We start from the raw sequence: 21,394 nt of genomic DNA on the forward strand, positions 1-21,394 counted from the left end.
GGTGATACAGAAGTTAGCTGTATAGAAACAACCAGGTTTAACAGCAGGTTGACTTAAAAGGTCATTCTTTTAGGATGTGCCTATGACCATCTCATTAATAGAATTCACCTGAAGTAATCTCAAATTTTAGGGCATCAATTTTGGATAAATGATACCAGTTTTATGTCAGGAGCCATTTCTTTGAAAAGTAATTTTCTTGAGGTTTTTTACATGATTTTTGTAACAGTAATCCTGAATTATTTGTAGCCAGTCATTAATTTTCCATTTAAAATAGCATTATTATAAATGGGGATTATACACCTTTCAAAATGACAGAAATATAATTGAGGTATCCCGTCACCAAGTGGCAAAAGTATGCCAAAATCATACAGTCTACGAAGTTATAAACCTAGTAAAATAAATTATGGGACATTAGCACATTTCCCTACCTTTAAAAATTTTGTTGCATAAAAGCAACCAACCAAATGAAACATTAAAGTATCATTAAAATATATTTCTGGAATACACTTCAAGGAAAGTTAAATGTCTGGGTACATTTCTCATCACTTCCTAACTACTATCTATGATTTATGTTTTAATGTAACCCTGATTTTATTTACAGATCCACCCAAATCCCTTTTGAAAAAAGGATAGGGACTAAATTGAAAATAACTATTTAAACACAGAAGTAAGGTGGAGAGATCTTTTAATAACCTTTCTATAATTGGTTTCCATGAGCTGTTCAGCTCTTGCCTTAAGGCTTATTTCTGCATGTCATCGTATTTAAAAAATAAAAGGCACTCCAATTTCAAGAGCAGGCAAGAATAATGTAATATTTTTACTGAAATTCTTGGTGAGACAAAGTAGGTAGTTACATCACCTATCACTATAGCAAAACTTCCTAAATCACTATTGAGCATCTTTTTCTCGTTCCTTACATTCTCTCATGCTACATCTGTGGCCATCTCTCCCCTCTCCCCTGTTCCATCTCCCTTTATTCCCAGAGGAAAAGCTTACAAATTTACCAGTAAAATGCATGGAAACTTTGCATTCAAACCACAGCAGTGTCTTGCTCCTAACGCCTCCCTGCTTAGTTTCCTTTGGAGTGAAATAACTGAATGAAGGATAGAAATGTTAAATATTTAGCCTGCAGTTCAAGTTGAAGGTTAAGATTCAAATGGTACTATGGAAAGTGATGGAGGGGACATTAGGGAAAGAGAGCGAAGGTGGAGGAAACTTAAAGAGACTTCACCATATTATTCTTAGGCAATTGTCTATTAATGTATAGTTAAAACATTGAAAAAATAAAAATGTAAAGTAAAGAATACATTCCACTATTCAGGTCAGATATTTAATTAAAACAATAACATGCAGATGAAGAATACACTTAGAAGGAAGACTAACTTCTGGAAACAGAAGAAAATGTTCGGCAAAAGCTGATGATTAAAGAGGGTGTTGATTTCATAAAACAGATAAAAGAGATTATAAAATACATAAATTAAGAAGCTTTTAGCACTAAGGCAAGAAACTAAGGTAAAGAGTAAATCCAATATAGGACTTATCTTGCTGAAAATCAAGGCAGTAATGGAAAACAAATTTAAGAAAACATTCAAAATGCATATTAAAGCGATTGGAAGATGCTAGAATATACATCTAACTTAGTGTATCAGAAAAAAATACTTTAAACTTCATAAAAGTTTGATAGAAGATAAAATAAGAAAAGTTGCTGTTCAAAACTATGTATCAAATATACTTTTATTGTAAACTGCCCCCAAAAAGCTTTGATTTAAATATTTTAATAGAATAAAACTTCATGTATAACCTCATCTCTGGGATAAAGAAAGTCATCTAGAGAGGAAAATTATCAGGCAGGCCTCAGACTTTTCCTTAGCAACATTAGGTAGCAGAAATCAGTAGAGTGAAAAATAGGTAAATTTAGGGAGTCAAAAGAATATAATTCAGAATAAAATACTAATGGGGTTGTTTTAGTTAATCCATGTATTAGGTGAGGTAGTATTTTATTTTCTATGTGGATAGTCAATGCTGCCAGCATCATTTTTGAAGAATTCATACTTCCCTCACTGATTTGAAATACTACCTCTGTCATATACCAATTCCCATATATATTGTGTCTGTTTCTGGGCTTTCTGTTCCATTGGCCTATTTGTTGATTCCATTAAAATACCACAAGTTTTTATTACTATAGACATTTTCTTACTGACTTTTACTTAAGACTAAATGGTATTATACATTAAACATTGGAGAATAAATCTTGCTGACTGATATCCAGTGCAAATGGAAGATGCCTGGCTAGTGAGGTAACCTTCTTCCCCAGATTGCCTTCCCATTCATTTCTGCATCTACCATTTGATTTGTGTGCTTGACAAAATGTATCAGTTGGGATGCTTTTAATTGCATGTAACATAAAAAACTGATCATACTGACCTAAAAATAAAGTATACACACATTTACACACACACACACGTATATGTAAAATATCACATAACGGGACATTCAGAGATAAATTGACTCCAGGGTTGGTTGACTCAAGTCCTCAATAGTATCAAGAAGTAAGGCTTAGTCTTAGGACTGATTTTTCTTATGGTTATAAAATAACTGCCAGTAGCAGCCAAAGCTACTTACTTAACTCTTCTGATTTTTGTTCCACAGAAGAAAATGAACCTTACCATTAGTTATGAATTAACTAGAACAATTTAAGAGAGTGTTCACTGTAGATCAATAATTATTATGGAGAATACCATATACTGAAAGGCATTATACGGCATTATGAGAAGGGAGATGAGAATCATGACTGGCTGAAAAGACTCAGATTTCACTTTGGGTGTTGGGGTCTATGCAGATACTACTGTAAATGAAATGTATGTTAGAGAGTGAGTTAAACGCAACATCAGCTTTATTTGTTTCCAGACTTGTTTAATCTTGCTGTATTCATTATTCTGATTGTGTAATGTATTTCAGTATTGTAAATAATGACTCTTTTTTTGTAAATGGCAGTATAAAGTTGTCACACACACAAACACACACAGGCATTCCCCCAGAAATCACATATAAGCATCTAGGAAATACCAATTCCATTTCTACTAACAAGGAGATGCTGAAAGCACAGACCACAAAATGTGAGGATGCCCACCAGAAACACTGTAGATCAAGCAGAAGTGCAGGAGAAATTACAAAGAGGATGTACATAGTGGAAGATCTGAGAATAAGCTTAAAAATATACTTATTCTCCCAGGTGAGGAGAAAACCCTGAAGTGCCATTTCAAGAACCCTTGTTTGCAATAGCAAGACCAGAATACACAGGCTTAGAGCAGATACTTTCCATGTTTACAAGAAAAAGATTGTTTATGTGATAGTGAAGAGAACCTATTCTACTTTTTCCCTTTTTCCCACTAACTGAAAAAAGAATAAAAACTAGAGTAATTGACATAAAATTATATCATATAGAAAACATCTTGTAATATGGCCAGGTTTGAGCGTTAAGCAAGGAGTTTACATACAAAGACACTGCAAGAAAAAAATTGAAGAATAGAAAAAAGAAATGGCAGGCAAAGAAAATACACCAGAAGAATATGGCCATGAACAAACAAACGAAAAATGATCAAATATTTACCATGAGTTAAGAACACTTATGAAGCAATCACAAGAGCATAAGACAGATACAGAAATTCAAGGTAGAGATAAGAAAAGGTGATGAAACATTTTTTAAAGAAGTAGAAAAGGAGAGATCTCACAGAGGTGAAATTTAAAAGCAGCCCAAGGGAGAATTAACACTGCTGAAAACACAAGGGGCATAGAAGACAGTAACAAGAAAAGCATATAAAATGAAAAGGAAATTGACTTAAAATTTTTTTGAAGTTCAAAGAGAAAATTACAGTTATAGAAAAAAATGAGTAAAATATACATAATTGGAATTCTTTAAAAAAGAAAGAATGAATACTTAACAATCTAGTTCCAGAACATTGTCAGAAATAAAAGAAACTTGATTGTATACATGGAAGAAGACATTGAATTTGAGGGAAAAGGAAAACATGAAAAGTTACTATACTTCAAAGATAAAATGAAGAAAGAGGGGAGGAGAAAGAGATTTAGAAGAAGTAGAGAAAGAAGACCAATAAGAGTTTGCACGCATGCTCGCTCTCTCGCTCTCTCTCTTTCTCTTTTGAATGCCATTTTTGTCTTAGGCTTTTGATATAACCATGGATATTTTCAGATTATGAGCATTATAGAATTTTCATTCAAGAAAAATACCTGTTTTCAAAACTTAGAAAAGGGACTGTTCATTATTTAATCAATTTTAATATCTGGATTTTTCTTTTTGTTACAGGAAACTGGAAAAGTTTTTGAATTTCAGAAATCTTCAAACCTGTTTAAAGGAAGCCAGTCTACTAGATTATTATGTATCTGGATTTTTATGGGCAAGAGGAATGGACTTTTCTATTATTCAATATTCAAAATTTATGACTTTACTGGATATGTTACTTCATAATCTTAGAAGTAAGTACATTATTTTTTTCTTTTTTTAAGAAAAGAAAATTTAGTCCACTGTCTAAATTAATCTTCTTTTGTCTAAATGAATGTTCTGCAAAAGTTCCTAATTTTATTGTTTTTTAGCAAAAATATAGTTCATATCTTCATTAAGTTATAAAGCTTCAAATAATACTTTACAAGGCTAAAGTTCTCATAGTAATTAATTTGCCAGATATATTACTTTCATTTTGAAATCTTATTAGTGCCATCCATCCCCAAAATGTCAAGTAGCTCAGATTTATCTAGATATTTTTTCATTTTTTGAGCTGTTTTCATCTCATCTTACCTGTAATTATTATTGGGATATCTCAGGATTACTGTTAAGAGGAGGTACTTTGGTCAATATCAAAACCCCATGAAATAGACATTATTCACATACACTTATATTTTGTGACTTTTTTCTTACATAAAATTGAAATGAGTTACTACAGGAAATTTGGAAATTCTTCCTTGGAGCAATTTTAAATGTGATGACTTCTGTTTGAGAATAAACAGAATTGCTACTTGGAAGGAGGAAAAGAAAGAAATCTATTGTTTATTTATTGCCAAGTCTGCGCTAGGCAGTATGTTTGGTTCTAATCTTTAACATACATTATGGAATGCAGAGCAACTCCTGCAGGGGAGGTATCATAATCAATATTTCAGAGTTGAGCAAGCAGTCCAGAGAACAAAGTTGCATAGCTGGGAAGTGGAAGAACTAGAACTTCAATCTTAGAGTATATAATCAAAAGACCTTGAGCACAATAAACGTAAAGGTGTTTCTGACTCAGTTGAAAGACATGCTTGTGTCTATGAGAGGGAGCTTCCTTCCTTCCTCCCTCCCTCCTTCCTTCCCTCCCTTCCTCCTTTCCTCCCTTCCTCCCTTCCTCCCTTCCTTCCTTCCTTTCTTCCTTCCTCCTTCCTTCCTTTCTGTCTCTTCTTTTCTTTTTTGGTTGTTTGCTTGTTTTTAGTTTCTTTTTTTTTAATTTGGACAGGTAGAAGACCTTGTCATCCCTAGAGAATTGTCACCATAATCCTAGTAAAATTTATGCATGGCTTTTGGTCACAAAAAGCTTATTCTGTTCTATATATCAATTTCTAACTATACGGATGCAGGGAAAATATTAAGTGAGTTAGCAAAATTAGTAGAGAAGCCACTTCTGCCCCACATGTTCTTCCTGCTCCTCATCACCCTTAACAAGGGAAGAATTGGTAGTTCTTGTATGTGAGGAGAAGAAATCATTATTTTCCTTCTCTACAAATAGGAGAATTTCATCTTTGCTTTTACTTAGGTATGGGTGCCATGTTAAACATAAATAACTGTACCAACAGAAGAAAAATATAATTATAATTGATAATGAAAAAAATGTATGATATTAACTGACTGATTTCAAATTATCCTGCACATAATAACATAGTATAAAACTAACACAAAAACTGAAGTCTCAGGTAGTTAGTCCTGAGAATTCAGTCTTTTCCAGTATTACAATTAAAAATACATATTTTATTAAGACACCTGATAAATAATATAACATTGTTTCAGTTTCAGTTGTTGAACTACAACCTTGCAAAAAAGAATTCTTAGTAAATCATCAAAAAGACAGACTTTGGCTGTTTTTTTCCTCATACACAAATATTTGTAGAATCTTTGAGTACTACATGTCTTGAAACATATTCTTTTAACACTGTTGCCGAAATTACTGGGCAAAGAACAATGTCAATATCAACCTGCATGGAAAATAATAATATTATTATTACCAACAATAAGATGAAGTAGATATGGAGATTATATGGCTTCAAAATAGCTATTATAAAAGAACTTAAATGAAAAGTTATGCACATTGTTGAAACATGTTAAAATATGAAGAATCATGAAAGAAATGGAAGGTATAAAGAAGAAACATTAAAATTTTAGAACCAAATTATACAGTGACCAGAATTAAAATCTCGCTGGATGGAATCAATAGCGGAATGGAGAAATCAGTGAACTTGAAGATAGAACAATAGAAATTATCCAATCTGCACAATACAGAGAAAAAAAGACTGGCAAGCTAATGAACAAAACCTCAGGGACCTGTGGGACAATGGAAGTTCTAATATACATACCATCAGAGTCCCAAAAGGAGAAAGACTACAGTGCTAAACAAACATTTGAAGAAACAATGGATGAAAACTTCCCAAATTTAGCAAAAGACATAAGCCTATAAATTCACGATGCTGACTAGGCCACAAACAGGGTAAACCAAAAGAAAAACAACATCAACTAACTGGATCTAATTGACATTCAGAGAACAGTACACCCCAAAACAACAGAATAGTCATTCTTTTCAAGGGTGTATGGAACATTCACCAAGGTAGACTGTATCCTGGGTCATAAAACAACCTTAAATGTAAAGTAACTGACGTACTTCACTCTGTATGACAGACTCTACGTCCCTCCACCTAACTACAAATAACTCAATTTCGGTTCTTTTTATGGCTGAGTAATACTCCATTGTATATATGTGCCACATCTTCTTTATCCATTCATCTGTTGATGGACACTTAAGTTGCTTCCATGTCCTGGCTATTGTAAATAGAGCTGCAATGAACGTTTTGGCACATGACTCTTTTTCAATTATGGTTTTCTCAGGGTATATGACCAGTAGTGGGATTGCTGGGTCATATGGAGGTTCTATTTTTAGTTTTTTAAGGAATCTCCATACTGTTCTCCATAGTGGCTGTATCAGTTTACATTCCCACCAACAGTGCAAGAGGGTTCCCTTTTCTCCACACCCTCTCCAGCATTTATTGTTTGTAGATTTTTTGATGAGGGCCATTCTGACTGGCACGAGGTGATACATCATTGTAGTTTTGATTTGCATTTCTCTAATGATTAATGATGTTGAGCATTCGTTCATGTGTTTGTTGACAATCTGTATATCTTCTTTGGAGAAATGTCTGTTTAGGTCTTCAGCCCATTTTTGTATTGGGTTGTTTGTTTTTTTGATATTGAGCTGCATGAGCTGCTTCTAAATTTTGGAGATTAATCCTTTGTCAGTTGCTTCATTTGCAAATATTTTCTCCCATTCTGAGGGTTGTCTTTTGGTCTTGTTTATGGTTTCCTTTGCTGTGCAAAAGCTTTGAAGTTTCATTAGGTCCCATTTGTTTATTTTTGGTTTTATTTCCATTTCTCTAGGAGGTGGGTCAAAAAGGATCTTGCTGTGATTAAAGTGTTCTGTCTATGTTTTCCTCTAAGAGTTTTATAGTTTCTGGCCTTACATTTAGGTCTTTAATCCATTTTGAGTTTACTTTTGTGTATGGTGTTAGGGAGTGTTCTGATTTCATTCTTTTACATGTAGCTGTCCAGTTTTCCCAGCACCACTTATTGAAGAGGCTGTCTTTTCTCCACTGTATATTCTTGCCTCCTTTATCAAAGATAATGTGACCATATGTGCGGTTTATCTCTGGGCTTTCTATCCTGTTTCACTGATCTGTATTTCTGTTTTTGTTCCAGTACCATACTGTCTTGATTACTGTAGTTCTGTAGTATAGTCTGAAGTCAGGGAGCCTGATTCCTCCAGCTCCGTTTTTCTTTCTCAAGATTGCTTTGGCTATTTGGGGTCTTTTGTGTTTCCATACAAACTGTGAAATTTTTTGTTCTAGTTCTGTGAAAAAATGCTAGTGGTAGTTTGATAGGGATTGCATTGAATCTGTAGATTGCTTTGGGTAGTATAGTCATTTTCACAATGTTGATTCTTCCAATCCAAGAACATGGTATATCTCTCCATCTATTTGTATCATCTTTAATTTCTTTCATCAGTGTCTTATAATTTTCTGCATACAGGTCTTTTGTCTCCTTAGGTAGGAGTGAAGTAAGTCAGAAAGAGAAAAACAAATACCGTATGCTAACACATATATATATGGAATCTTATTTAAAAACAATGGTCATGAAGAACCTAGGGGCAAGACGGGAATAATGACACAGACCTACTAGAGAATGAACTTGAGGATACGGGAAGAGGGAAGGGTAAGCTGGGACAAAGTGAGAGAGTGGCATGGACATATATACACTACCAAACGTAAGGTAGATAGCTAGTGGGAAGCAGCCGCATAGCACAGAGATCAGCTCAGTGCTTTGTGACCACCTAGAGGGGTGGGATAGGGAGGGTGGGAGGGAGGGAGATGCAAGATGAAAGAGATATGGGAACATATGTATATGTATAACTGATTCACTTTGTTATAAAGCAGAAACTAACACACCATTGTAAAGCAATTATACTCCAATAAAGATGTTTAAAAATAAATAAGTAAATAAAATAAAGTAATTGAAATTATACAGATATATTTTCTGACTGTAATGGAATGAAACAAGAAATTAATGATAGAAATATGTCAGGAAAATCTCTGAACACTTGGATATTAAACAGCACAGTTCTTAACAGTCCGTGAGTCAAAGAGAAAGTCTCAACAGATATTAGAAAAGATGTTTAAGTAAATGATAATAAAACATGAAAATTTGTGTGATGCAATTGAGCCGATGATAAGAGGGAAGTTTCTATCAGTAAATGCTTATATTAGAAAAGAATACAGTCTAAAATGAATAAGCTTAAACTTTAGGAAGCCAGAAAAAAAGAACATGGATCAAGCAGAAAAGAAAGAAATAACAAACAGAAATCAATGAAATTGAAAATGGAAAACCAATGGAGAAAAATCAATGAAACAAAAATCAGGATCTGTGAAAAGATCAATAAAATTGATAAACATGAAGCAAAACTAAGAAAAAAGAAGGAACAGGTTATCATTATCAGATATAAAAAAGGGATATCATTAAAGATCCTGCAGACATTAACAGAATATTAAGAGAATGCTAATTATATACATACATTAGAAAACAAAAAGGAACTGACTAATTCTCAAAAACCACAAACTAACAAAACTCACCCAAGATGAAATAGGCAACCTGATATTCCCATAATGATTTAAGAAATTGAGTTCGTTACTAAAAACTTTTGGAAAAACTTCTTCAGTCCCAGATGTTTTCACTGGAAAATTCTATTAAACATTTAATGAAGAAATACCACCAATTATATATAACCTCTTCCAGAAATAGTGGAGGAAAGAACTCTTCCTAACTCATTTTATGAGGCTAAAATTATCTTCATACCAAAACCTGACAAAGAGAAAGAGAGAAGGAGAGGTGAGGGGAGAGGGAGAAGAAAGAGAAGGAGAAGAAAAAGTAGAGGAAAGGTGGGGGAGTAGGGATAGGAGAAGGAGAAGAAATTACAGAGCAGTATCCCTAATGAACATAAAAAACATTCCCAACAAAATGTCATCAAAATGAATCAGGCAATTTATAAAAAGAATAATATGCATGACCATTTGGGCTTTATCCCAGAAATTCAATGCTGGTTCAGTATTGAAAACCTGATCAATGTAAATAGTTGAAAGAAGAAAAAAACACATGATCATGTAAATACATGCAGAGAAAGCATTTGACTAAATACAACATCCATTCATTATGTTTTTAAAGTCAGAAAATTAAGAAAAGAAGTGATATTTGTCAACCTCATAAAAGACATCTACAAAAAAGCCACCAACATGCTTAGTGGTAGAAAGACCAGATTCTTTCCCCATAAGATTAGGGTCAAGGTAAGAATGTCTTCTCTCACCACTCCTATTCAACATAAGAATAAGAGTCTTAGCAATAAGTGCAGTATGGTGAGAAAAAGAAATAAAACACATGCAGATTGGAAAGGAAGTAATCAAGCAGTCCCTGTTCCTATATATATATATATATATATATATACACAAAATTATACAGAATCAAAACAATTCCTAGAACTAATGAGTTTAGCAAGGTTGCAGGAATAAGGTCAAAACAGACAACTCAGTTGTATTTCACTATGCTAGCAATGTACATTGGTTACCAAAATTTTAACAGATAATATCATTTACAATAACTCAAAAAATAATAGAAGTACTTGAGTATAAATCTAACAAAGTGTATGCAATCTATATGCTAAAATGATGATAAAAGAAATAAAACCTAAACAAATGAAAAAACATACTGTGTCCTTGGATTAGAAGTCTCCACATGGTAAAGATGTCTTCTAGGGCTTCCCTGGTGGCGCAGTGGTTGAGAGTCCGCCTGCCGATGCAGGGGACACGGGTTCGTGCCCCGGTCCTGGAAGATCCCACATGCCACAGAGCGGCTGGGCCCGTGAGCCATGTCTGTTGAGCCTGCGCGTCCAGAGCCTGTGCTCCGCAACGGGAGAGGCCACAACAGTGAGAGGCCCGCATACCGCAAAAAAAAAAAAAAAAAAAAGTATCTTCTAAATTGATCTGTAGATTTAATGCAGTATCAATCCAAATCCCAGCAGGAGTTTTTCTAGACATACTTGTTGATTTTTTAAAATTTATATGGAAAGGCTAAGGACCTAAAACAGCTAAAATTATTTTGAAAAATAAGAGTAAAGCTGCATCCGTCTTACCACTCAATTTAAGAATTACTATAAAGTTACAGTAATGAAGTCCGTGTGGAATTAGTGAAGAGATGAACACATAAATTGATGGAACAGAAGACAGAATTCAGAAATAGACTCACAAAAATGGTCATCTGATTTTTTTTTTATAAATATGCAAAAGCAATTCAGTGGAACCAGGTAGCCTTTTCAATAAATGTTGTTGGAACAACTGCTCATCTATTTTGAAAAAAATACACTTCAACCTGAACTTTCACTTGATACAATTAAATCTAAATGGCTCAGATATAAATTTAAAATATAAAACAATAAATCTTTTAGAAGAAAACATAGGAGAAAATCTTCATGACCTTGGGTTATCAAGAAGTTGTTAGACATGAACCCCAAAACATGACCCATAAAAAAAATTGGATTTCATCAAATTTTAAAACTTTTGTTTTATGAACGTCATTGTTAAAAGAATGAAAAGACAAACTACAGACAGGGAAAAATATATTTGCAAATCACATATCTGAAAAAGGAGTTGTAGTTGTAATATATAAAGAACTCTCAAAACTCAACAATGAGAAAACAAGCAACCCTATTAATAATGAGCAAAGCCATGAAAACCCATAACTTATGTTTAACCATCAGACAAACCCAAATTGAGGAACATTGTACAAAATATTTGGCCAGTCCTTTTCAAACTGATAAGGTTATCAAAAATAAGAAAAGTCAGAGAAACTATCAATCTAGGGGAACCTCAGGAGACATGACTACCAAGTGTAATGTGGTATCCTGGATGTGATCCTGGAACAGAAAAAGGACACTAAGTAAAAATTAAGGAAATCTAATAAAATATGGGCTTTAGTTAATTGTAATGTATAAAATTGGTTTATTAGTAGTAAATAAAGGTACCATGATAATGTTTGATGTTAAAAATAAGAGAAACTGTGTGGAGTATGCAGGAATTCTCAATACTATTTTTGTAATTTTTCTATAAATATAAATCTTTTCCAAAATAAGGTTTATCTTATTTTAAAAATGGGCAAAGAATTTGAATAAACCCTTCACCAAAGAAGATATAAGGATAGCAAATAAACTCCTGAAAAGTTGTTCAACATCATTTGTCATTAGGGAAATATAAAATAAAACCACTATGACTAATCTGTATAAAATAGATAACTAATAAGAAGCTGTTGTATAAAAAATAAATAAAATAAAGATGTTCAAAGAAAAGAAAAACACCACTACACAACTATTAGAATGGCTAAACTAAAAAATACTGGCAATCCCAAATGCTGACAAAGACACAGAGCACCTAGAACTCTTATGCTTTGCTTTTGGAAATGCAAAATGGCACAGCCACTCTGGACAATAGTTGGCAGCGTCTTATAATATTATATCCCATCCATCCTACTCCTAGGCATTACTCTAAAGAAAGAAAAACATATGTTCACCCAAAAACCTGTGCATGAATGTTGTCTAGCAGCTCTATTCATAAGAGCTCAAAACTGAAAACTGAATGTCTATCAATAGATGAACAGGTAAACAAACTATGGTATATCCATACAATGGAACACTACTCAGCAATAAAAGTGATTGAACCATGATTCAACAATTTGGATCCGTCTCAGTAGCATCACACTGAGTTGAAGTCAGTCTCAAAAGATTGTATACTGTATCATTACCTTTATGGGAAATTCTCAACAGGACACAACTATAGCAGTGGAGAACAAATCAGTGTTTGCCAGAGGTTAGGGTGAGGAGAGGACATAAAAGGATAGCATGAGGGAGTTTTTTGAGGTGATGTAACTGTTCTGTATCACAATTGTAGTAGTGGTTACATGATCTTTACAAGTGTTTAAGTTCATAGAACTGTACACCAAAAGGAAAAGTCAATTTCACTGGATAATTTTTAATAATATTTATGTATGAAAACAAAGATAAAAGATTTAGTGAAAGAAAATATATATGCTCTAACAAGAAATAGAAACTATGCAGAATAAACTTTAAAAAAAGTAATGTGCAAGCTCTATATGAAGAAAACTTCAAAGAATTTTAAAGCCACAAAGGAAGTTTTTAACATTTGGAAAAAACTTACAATGTTCTTTGAAAGACCTAACATCATAAAAATGCTAAATCTCACCAAGTTAATTTATAATATAAATATGCCAATAAAAATGCCAACAGTTTTTTGTTAATGTTTTTGCCTAGGGGTGGGTTACTAGGCAAGTGATTCTAACAAAAAAATGTGGAAAATAAAAAAATAGAAATAGCCAGAAAAACTGTCTTTTAAAAGTGTAACAGGGCCTCCCTCGTGGCGCAGTGGTTGAGAGTCCGCCTGCCGATGCAGGGGATACGGGTTCGTGCCCCGGTCTGGGAGGATCCCATATGCCGCGGAGCGGCTGGGCCCGTGAGCCATGGCCTCTGGGCCTGCGCGTCCGGAGCCTGTGCTCCGCAACGGGAGAGGCCACAACAGTGAGAGGCCCGCATACCGCAAAAAGAAAAAAAAAAAAAAAAAAGTGTAACAAGCTTTAGCATATCTTAGTAGTAGTAGTACTAGTAGTAGTGTTATAAAATCTCAAGTATTTTAACACAGTGGTGAATCACTAAATAGACCAAAGGAACACAACAGAAAGTTAAGCAGTTGACCCAATCACTGGAATTCAGTATTTGGTAAAATGTCATTTCAAATCTGTGGTGAAAAGATAATTATTCAATAAATAATACTGGGACGACTGGGTATCCATCAAGAAAAAAATAAAATGAAGTTGGATTCAAACCTGTCTTTGTTTATAAACCAGAATACATCCAAATGGATCAAACCCTTAAATGTAAAATAAGTGGAGCCATAAAAATGTTAAGAGAAAAACATGGGTTAATTTATTTATAGCCTTGGATGGGGAAGACCTTTATAATTATGCTTCAAAATTCTGAAGCCGTACAGACAAAGATAGTTAAATTTGATATATGAAAGCCAGAAGTCTGCAATGAATAAATACCAGAATCAAAATAAAATAATAATTAGAAACTGGGAAAAGCATTGCATCTCAGACATCAACAAACAATTAAGTTCTGTAATGTAAAAAGAGCATGCAGAAGCAAGAAGAAAAAGACCAATAGTGCAATAGAAGAGTATGCCAAGGATATGACTAAAGAAATACAAATGATTCTTAAACAAATGAAAAGTTCAGCCTTAAAGATAATAAGAAAATATTAATTAAAACTATACAGAAATGTCATTTGTCATATATCAAATTGACAAAACTGTAAAATTTTGGTAGCATTCTCAGCTGTTAAAGCTGTAAGAAAACAAGTACTCTCTATATGTCTAATGGAAGTTAAAAACCCCTTGTGGAATGTAGGTTAGCAGCTGTCTATCAAATTTACAAGTGTATTGTCTCTTTGACAAATGTATTGTCTCTTCCTAGCAATCCAACTTTTGGGAATTTATCCTACATATCCACTGGCACACGTATAACCTGACATGTATGTAAAGTCATTACTTGCAGTAATGTTTGAAAAAAGCAAAAGATTAGACACATCAACTGAAAACATCAGTGTGAATTCTTGTTTAACTTAATAGATATACAGATGAATAGTTGTATAGTTAAGTGTAAACACATATATACACATACTTCTTAGCTCTGTTCACAAAGAGAGCCAAAAAGCAATGACATCCAGTGGCAGTGAGCATACCATCCAGGACCCAGTTCTTGGATTATAATTTCATTCTCCAAGAAAAGGAACCAGGACTCCTTAGAAAAATGGCTGATTGTAGACCTAGAGCAGGGAACATAAAAGGTGAGCCTGGGGGTATCTTGTAGTGGCCGAAAGAAAGGGCTAAAAAAACAGAATGATGGGGGTATGTCAAAGAAATAGAGAAGCCAACTGAAAAAGCACCCAGTGCCCAAAGTTAGAATAATTTGAACGAAATAGCATAGTATTGAATTATAATCCAAAGTATAAAATTAACATCCATGAATCCATACTGATGGAAATTAATGATTGAATAAATAATTAACTGGGGTAAAAGAGACAAATCTCCCATGTAAAATTCCCAATAATTTATGTAGATACTTCACCCTCAACAAGTTGAACACGATTCACCACCCCTTAAGTGAGGGCTGCAAACCTCCTTCCAAAGAGGACAGTATGGAAAGGGGGAAAAATAGTAACTTTATAGTAGAGAAGCCTGACAGATACAACCTCAGCCAGGTGACTAAGGCTAACACCACTAGTGATGAGCCAGGTTAAATAGCAATACCCTAGATATAATGTGATGAGAATGGCACCGTAGTCTTCCTCTCCAAAACATTTAACCCCTGTCTAATCATGACAGAAGTATCAGATAAACCCAAATCTAAGGACATACTACAAAATATCTGACCAGTACTTTTCAAAACTGTCAAAGCCTTTAAAAACAAGGAAAATATGAGAAACCGTGCTAAGGAGACGTGACGACTAAACGTAATGTGTCCTGGAGGGGATCCTGGGACAGAAAAAAGGCTTTAATAAAAACTGAAGAAATCCAAAGGATGAACTTAAATAATAATATATCACTATTTGCTCATTAGGTGTGTCAAATGTACCATAGCTATGTTAACAATGGGGGAAACTGTGTATGAGATATATGGGGACTCTCTGTGATATTCTTGCAACTTTTCTGTAAGTCTAAAACTACTCCAAAATTAAAACTTTACCTGTAGGGATTAGCCTATCCCTAAATTGGAATACTGTGCAGCGGTAAAAAAGGAAAGAATGAGGAAGGTTTTCTAGGTATCATATGTTGTTACTGAGTAGAGTAAGGTGCAGAATTGTATTCTTTTGTTTATGAAACAGACAGAATTAGTATTTATCTATGTCTTTATTTGTTATATATACAAAGAAATGCTGGAAGAATACAGAAAAAACTAATAAAATTTTCTGTGCGAAGGATGTAGGAACTGGGCACATGGACAACAGGATTGGAGGAAGTCTTCTCACAATACACCTTCACATATATTTTTTGAACCATATGAATATGTCATCTATGACTTAAATTGTAAAAAGAAATGCATGACATGAACAGTCTTAAGCTTTGCAACCTCTGAGCTGAGAATTCACAAACTAGAAACAGAATAAAGGAAAGTAGAAAAATTTCATGGATCTCACATTACAAATTTGACAAGAGATTTCCATTTTAAATGTTTTCCATAACATAACTTATGAATATTTCTTTTATGTGAAACTTTATATTGTTGATATCAGTTCAAAAATGAATTTTTAAAACTTGAGCACAGTCAATCCAAGTACTCATAAACTATGACAGAGTGAAAGTACGTATGTAAAACCTAACCAGAAAAAAGCAAGGGATCTCGTTTTCCTTCTGGCAGAAAAAAAAAAAAATCCTCTCAAGCCTTTCGACCTAACAAGGTTATAGTTACCATCAGGAAAGAATGCAATCTTAGCTAAGTGTGCCAGGGAAGGAGGTGAAGTATGTTTATACTTAAACTAAGAGGTAGTGGAGGCCTGAGCACATAGTGAGCACTCCCATCCCATCCGGCAACATCTTCATAGAAAAAGTACCGAAGAGCACAGTTTGTGCTGTGAGCTGTAGTGTGGCCGACGGTTACTCATAAAATTCTAGTGTGGGGACTGTTACTTTATACTGACTCAGTTTCCGATCTATCCCTTGTCTCAGATTGTGCTACATTATCCACAAGATATTCTGCAGACAACCCACCTGGAATCAAAGTAGATCAAACTAAAAGATTATGGAACGTAGAATTTATAGAGTTATCTTAACAGTATATATGTATTTTTTTAAGATTTTTTTTTGATGTGGACCATTTTTAAAGTCTTTATTGAGTTTGTTACAATATTGCTTTCTGTTTTATGTTTTGATTTTTTGGCCTCCAGGTGTGTGGGATCTTAGCTCCCTGATCAGGGATCGAACCTGCACCCCCTGCATTGGTAGGCAAACTCTTAACCACTGGACCGACCACCAGGGAAGTCCCTTAACAATATACATTTTGAGTTTCAGTTTTTCCAGGGCCTGACGAAGGACAGGATGTAGAGTATTAGACTGGGTATTTGGCCTCTATCTAGGTCGATGGGCCAAGGTTGATTCTCCTCTATATAACATGAATGTGGTAAATAACCATAGAATGCTTTTTAGTTCTATGAAGTTGAATTGTTTTTCCTCCAAACAGGAATGATTATGATGATAATGATAATAATAATAATAATTAACATTTATATAGAATTAACTTGTGTCACTCACAGTGCCATTTGCTTTCCAAATACTTTTGCACTTAATTCATGCACAGTCTTATAAGATAGTTCCATTATTCTCCTCATTTTAAAAATGAGAAGAATATATGAGATTCAGAGAGGTTAAATCTGAACCCCAGAGAGCAAGAGCCCATCCTCCTGACTACATGAGATGTGCCTGGCTTTGGGCTAAATTCTAGAAAGCACTATATACATGTAATGTATATGTATCTTTTCAGTTTACCAAGAGTTTCCCATGCATTCCTTATTTGATCTTCACAACAGCACTATTATTTTGAGAATTGGTATTATTCTCATTCACAGATAAAGAAACTGAAACTCAGATTACTTAGGTAGTAAATGGCAGTTATGAGGTACCAATCTAAATCTTCCAGCTAATTATAAGTATAGTATGTCCTTTCATTACCCTAAATTTTCAAGGATAAATTTTATTTCTAACAGCGCTTAGTATTTAATTGGTTTAGTCTTTCATATTTTAATCACATCACTAAATGTGATTTTTAAAAGGGCAAACATTTCAGTTAGATAAGTGAAATGATAACTTTCCTAATTTTTAAAGCCATTATGTGTAGAAAGACATTAGACATAGAAAAACAGCTTTAAAGAGTCAGTTATATTTTAATATAAGGAAATAGTAATATAAATTTATTTTTGTGCTTGATAAGTATAATCACATCTAGAATTAGAATCATCTAAATTTTTTCTGTGCATTTCTAATTAATACCATTTTATTAATAAAATGATTCAGATTTTAATCCATTCATTTCTTAATTGCTTTTATCCAACAGATTTTTCATTTCTGAAATTACTCTTACTATTTTCAAAACAAGTTTATCATAGAAAAAGAAATAGGGACTTCCCTGGTGGCACAGTGGTTAAGAATCCACCTGCCAGTTCAGGGGACACAGGTTCAGTCCCTGGTCCAGGAAGATCCCTCATGCTGCAGAGCAACTAAGTCCGTGCACCACAACTACTGAGCCTGAGCTCTAGAGCCTGAGCGCCACAACCCCTGAAGCTGATGCACTTAGAGCCTGTGCTCCGCAACAAGAGAAGCCACCACAATGAGAAGCACATGCACCGCAGCCAAGTAGCCCCCACTCACCACAACTAGAGAAAGCCCGCGCGCAGCAACGAAGACCCCAATGCAGCAAAAAATAAATAAATTTAAAAATAAATTTAAAAAAAAGAAAAAGAAATGTTCAGTAATAATTGAACTCCACTTAGAATGATACAGGAAAGCGTAGTTATCCAGTAATAATTCTATGTATCTGACAGACATAAAACAGGATCTGGAAGGAAGCCATGAGAATTGGACTAGTTGTCATTCATTAAACCAGATTTTAATTGTTATATAGTTTTATGCTTTTCTAATTCCTACACATAGAAAAGAATCTAGACTAAACAAGTTACAAGTTGGTGTTTATAGTGTCTTCCAAAATTTTAAATTACTTTACTGTCATTTTATTAGTAATTTGGGGACCTAGCACTTATAGCCCAGAAAGAGAAGCTATGTAACCCAGAAATAATTGGATCTGACAATCAGCCTGTGTTCTCATAACTCCTCTGCACTCTCCCCTTCTGCCTCCCTGAAAAAGCCACCCCATTAACAAGACGTGGAAAGTTTACTAATGGTCTCCTAAGAGAGACAGAAGTTTGGTTGGGATTGGGAAGGTGGGATTCACATTGTTCAGCACAGTTCTCCCCCAGGCCCTCATCCTGGCCACCAGCTGACAATCACCTCCTCCAAGCAACCAATCCAACCTTGTTTTTGCTAGAGCCTTTCAACTCTCCACCTCCATGCTGTTCAGTCTCGTGTCCATACACCCCTCACTTGTCAGCAAAGGACAGTTGGGACACTCCAGTTACCTGAATTCTCCTCAGGATGCAGGGAGCTGTGTGTGTGTTATAAATAATATTTGTCTGCCACAAGTAAAAATATGAAAAGAAGATGGAGGTTAATATTTGTATTATACACGTTATAAAATTTAAGTCCAAGGCTTTTGACACTTATCTACTTCTTTTTCAACTAGACAGATGCCTTAGAAGATAGTTTTGCCTTGTTGTTTGTTTGCTTTTAATTGCGAGAGAATAGACCACAATCATTGACTTGTTTATTTTTGGTAATGGTGGCAAAGCGGTGTCAGTGTCACTCTTTTTGCACTGTCATCTGGCTCTCACCACCACCACCAGGCATACATTTGAGAAACAGCTTACATAAGTTATGTCTGTAGCTTGGAAAAGAAAAAAATAAAATCTTGATTTTTATATAAAAATCCATATTTCTGGCATCCACTGAAAATCTTCAGGTCCAAATTCCCACATGGTAACAATCAACTAAAGCCGAGTGTTAGTTGACTCTGTTCGTTTACATTTTCAGCTCTGGGTTTGGTTCTGCTGTCTACAGTGGCTGAGTCTACCTTGTAGGCCTTCCTTACCAGCTAATCCAACCAACCTTGTGTCGTTTCTATCTATACTCTTAATCTAAGATCATAAAAAATTTTTCTTTTCCATTCTAAAGTAATCTTTAGATAGATTGAGGGTGCTTTTTTTTTTGCATCTTAAAATGCAAACAAACTCTTTAGACAATTGTATAGCATTAAGGTAATTTACAATTGTTGGGTGTGTAAGCTCCTGTTCTTTTACATAAAATGTAATTATTAACATAAACAAACAGCAATAGTTTTACCATTTGTCCTCACAAATACTGAAAAATGGAATTTTTACACATTAAGGACATCTTGGGTTATTTTGTTGCCAAAACATCTATGAAAATAATGCTTTAGACTTCTTTGGATTTTATTTCAGCACTGCATATGTCCTTAGAAGACAGCATAAAATGGCTCAGAGAAGTTATGGCTGAAATAGGACCATCCCATTTACAAAAAAATGAGGAATGGAATATCTTTGATGTAAAACAAGCCAATGCTATTGTTGATTACTTGAAAATCAGGTATGGACTTTTTTCAGTAGCATTTAGTTTTCACTTTATGTTTTCTAGAAAATGTCTATTAAATAGAAGCTCATTCAATTTTTAATGAAGTTAGATATTTACAAAATTTTTGCAGTAATTAACCAACCGATAATTAGATAATATTCAAATCATCCATCCAATAAATAAAAACCAGGACATTGAACATTTTGGCTTTCTTTTCATTCTTAAAAAGAAGTTTGTGTTTGATAAGCATAATTTCATTTAGATCTATAATTCTTATCTAAGAATTTTTTCTCTGAATCTCTAAATAATACTGTTCTTATTAATCAAATGATTCTTTCAGATTATTCAGATTTGATTACAATAGACTATACTATAGGTAGTTGACCTTGACCTTAAAATTTTACGTTTTAAAGAGTAACATTTCCATTTAAACGTTTATTTTAAATGCTTTGTATTAAAAATTGAAGAGATTTATGTACATACTTCCTCAAATTTATTATATACCCTGAAATATTTGTAGTATTGACCAATTAAACTCATTAATTCTTTCTTTGTGCTTCGAAACTGATGGTGGATGGAGGGAAAGTATTTAGTGATTCTTCATTGTTGAACTAAGAAATCTGTCTTTTTATATGATCTGTCACAAGGTCTGCATTAGAGTTTTGCATCTCTCCTAAGGGACATTTTTAAAGTTAGCAAATATTTAAACAAGATTTGGTAAAAATCTTTCTTTTGCCTAACTAAAAGTTTCTGCAGAATTTCTTTGTTCCTCTATTACTATATACTGCAGTACTTTCCAACTTTAAGTTTTACAATTCTAAAATAAATGGTGCTGTATGATGGTCTAGACATGCTCATGATTTGCTTGGCAAGGATCCTGGTTGTAGCCTGGAAGTTTTTAAAAAACTAATGTGTTTAATATGATAAGGTTTATATACTGGTTTCTGGCATGAATTAATAATGGTGTATGATATATTCTTATGTAATAGCATTTGATATAATATGACTTCTTAATGTTACAGTATACCTCCTAATGTGTGTCTCTCACTAAAAGCCACAGTAGTCTTCATATCAATTAAAGGGCGATCCTTGTATGGGGGGGAGGGAAGGGAGTGGAAATCCAGAGCTGGAGGAGAACTTGTTCCCCAAGTTATTTCTGCCCATCCGAATTTGGAAATCACTGGGCAGGGGGAATTCTCTGCACATTTGTAGAGCATCCTTCTTTCCCTTC

General features: G+C 34.0%; 1 protein-coding gene across 4 annotated transcripts in view; it reads left to right on the top strand.

The window, feature by feature from the left end:
- The window catches only part of CABCOCO1 (ciliary associated calcium binding coiled-coil 1), a 127,569-nt gene that overhangs the window by 12,395 nt on the left and 93,780 nt on the right, over positions 1 to 21,394 (top strand). For all 4 annotated transcript variants that reach the window (XM_081234706.1, XM_081234705.1, XM_081234707.1 and 1 more), the window contains exons 3-4: positions 4,325 to 4,494; positions 20,034 to 20,178. In XM_081234706.1, coding sequence (XP_081090832.1) covers positions 4,325 to 4,494; positions 20,034 to 20,178 — 315 coding nt within the window. The remainder of the gene's footprint in view (positions 1 to 4,324; positions 4,495 to 20,033; positions 20,179 to 21,394) is intronic.

The sequence above is a fragment of the Mesoplodon bidens genome (assembly GCF_964165515.1).
Source record: "Mesoplodon bidens genome assembly, chromosome: 1".
Taxonomy (NCBI): Eukaryota; Metazoa; Chordata; class Mammalia; order Artiodactyla; family Ziphiidae; genus Mesoplodon; species Mesoplodon bidens.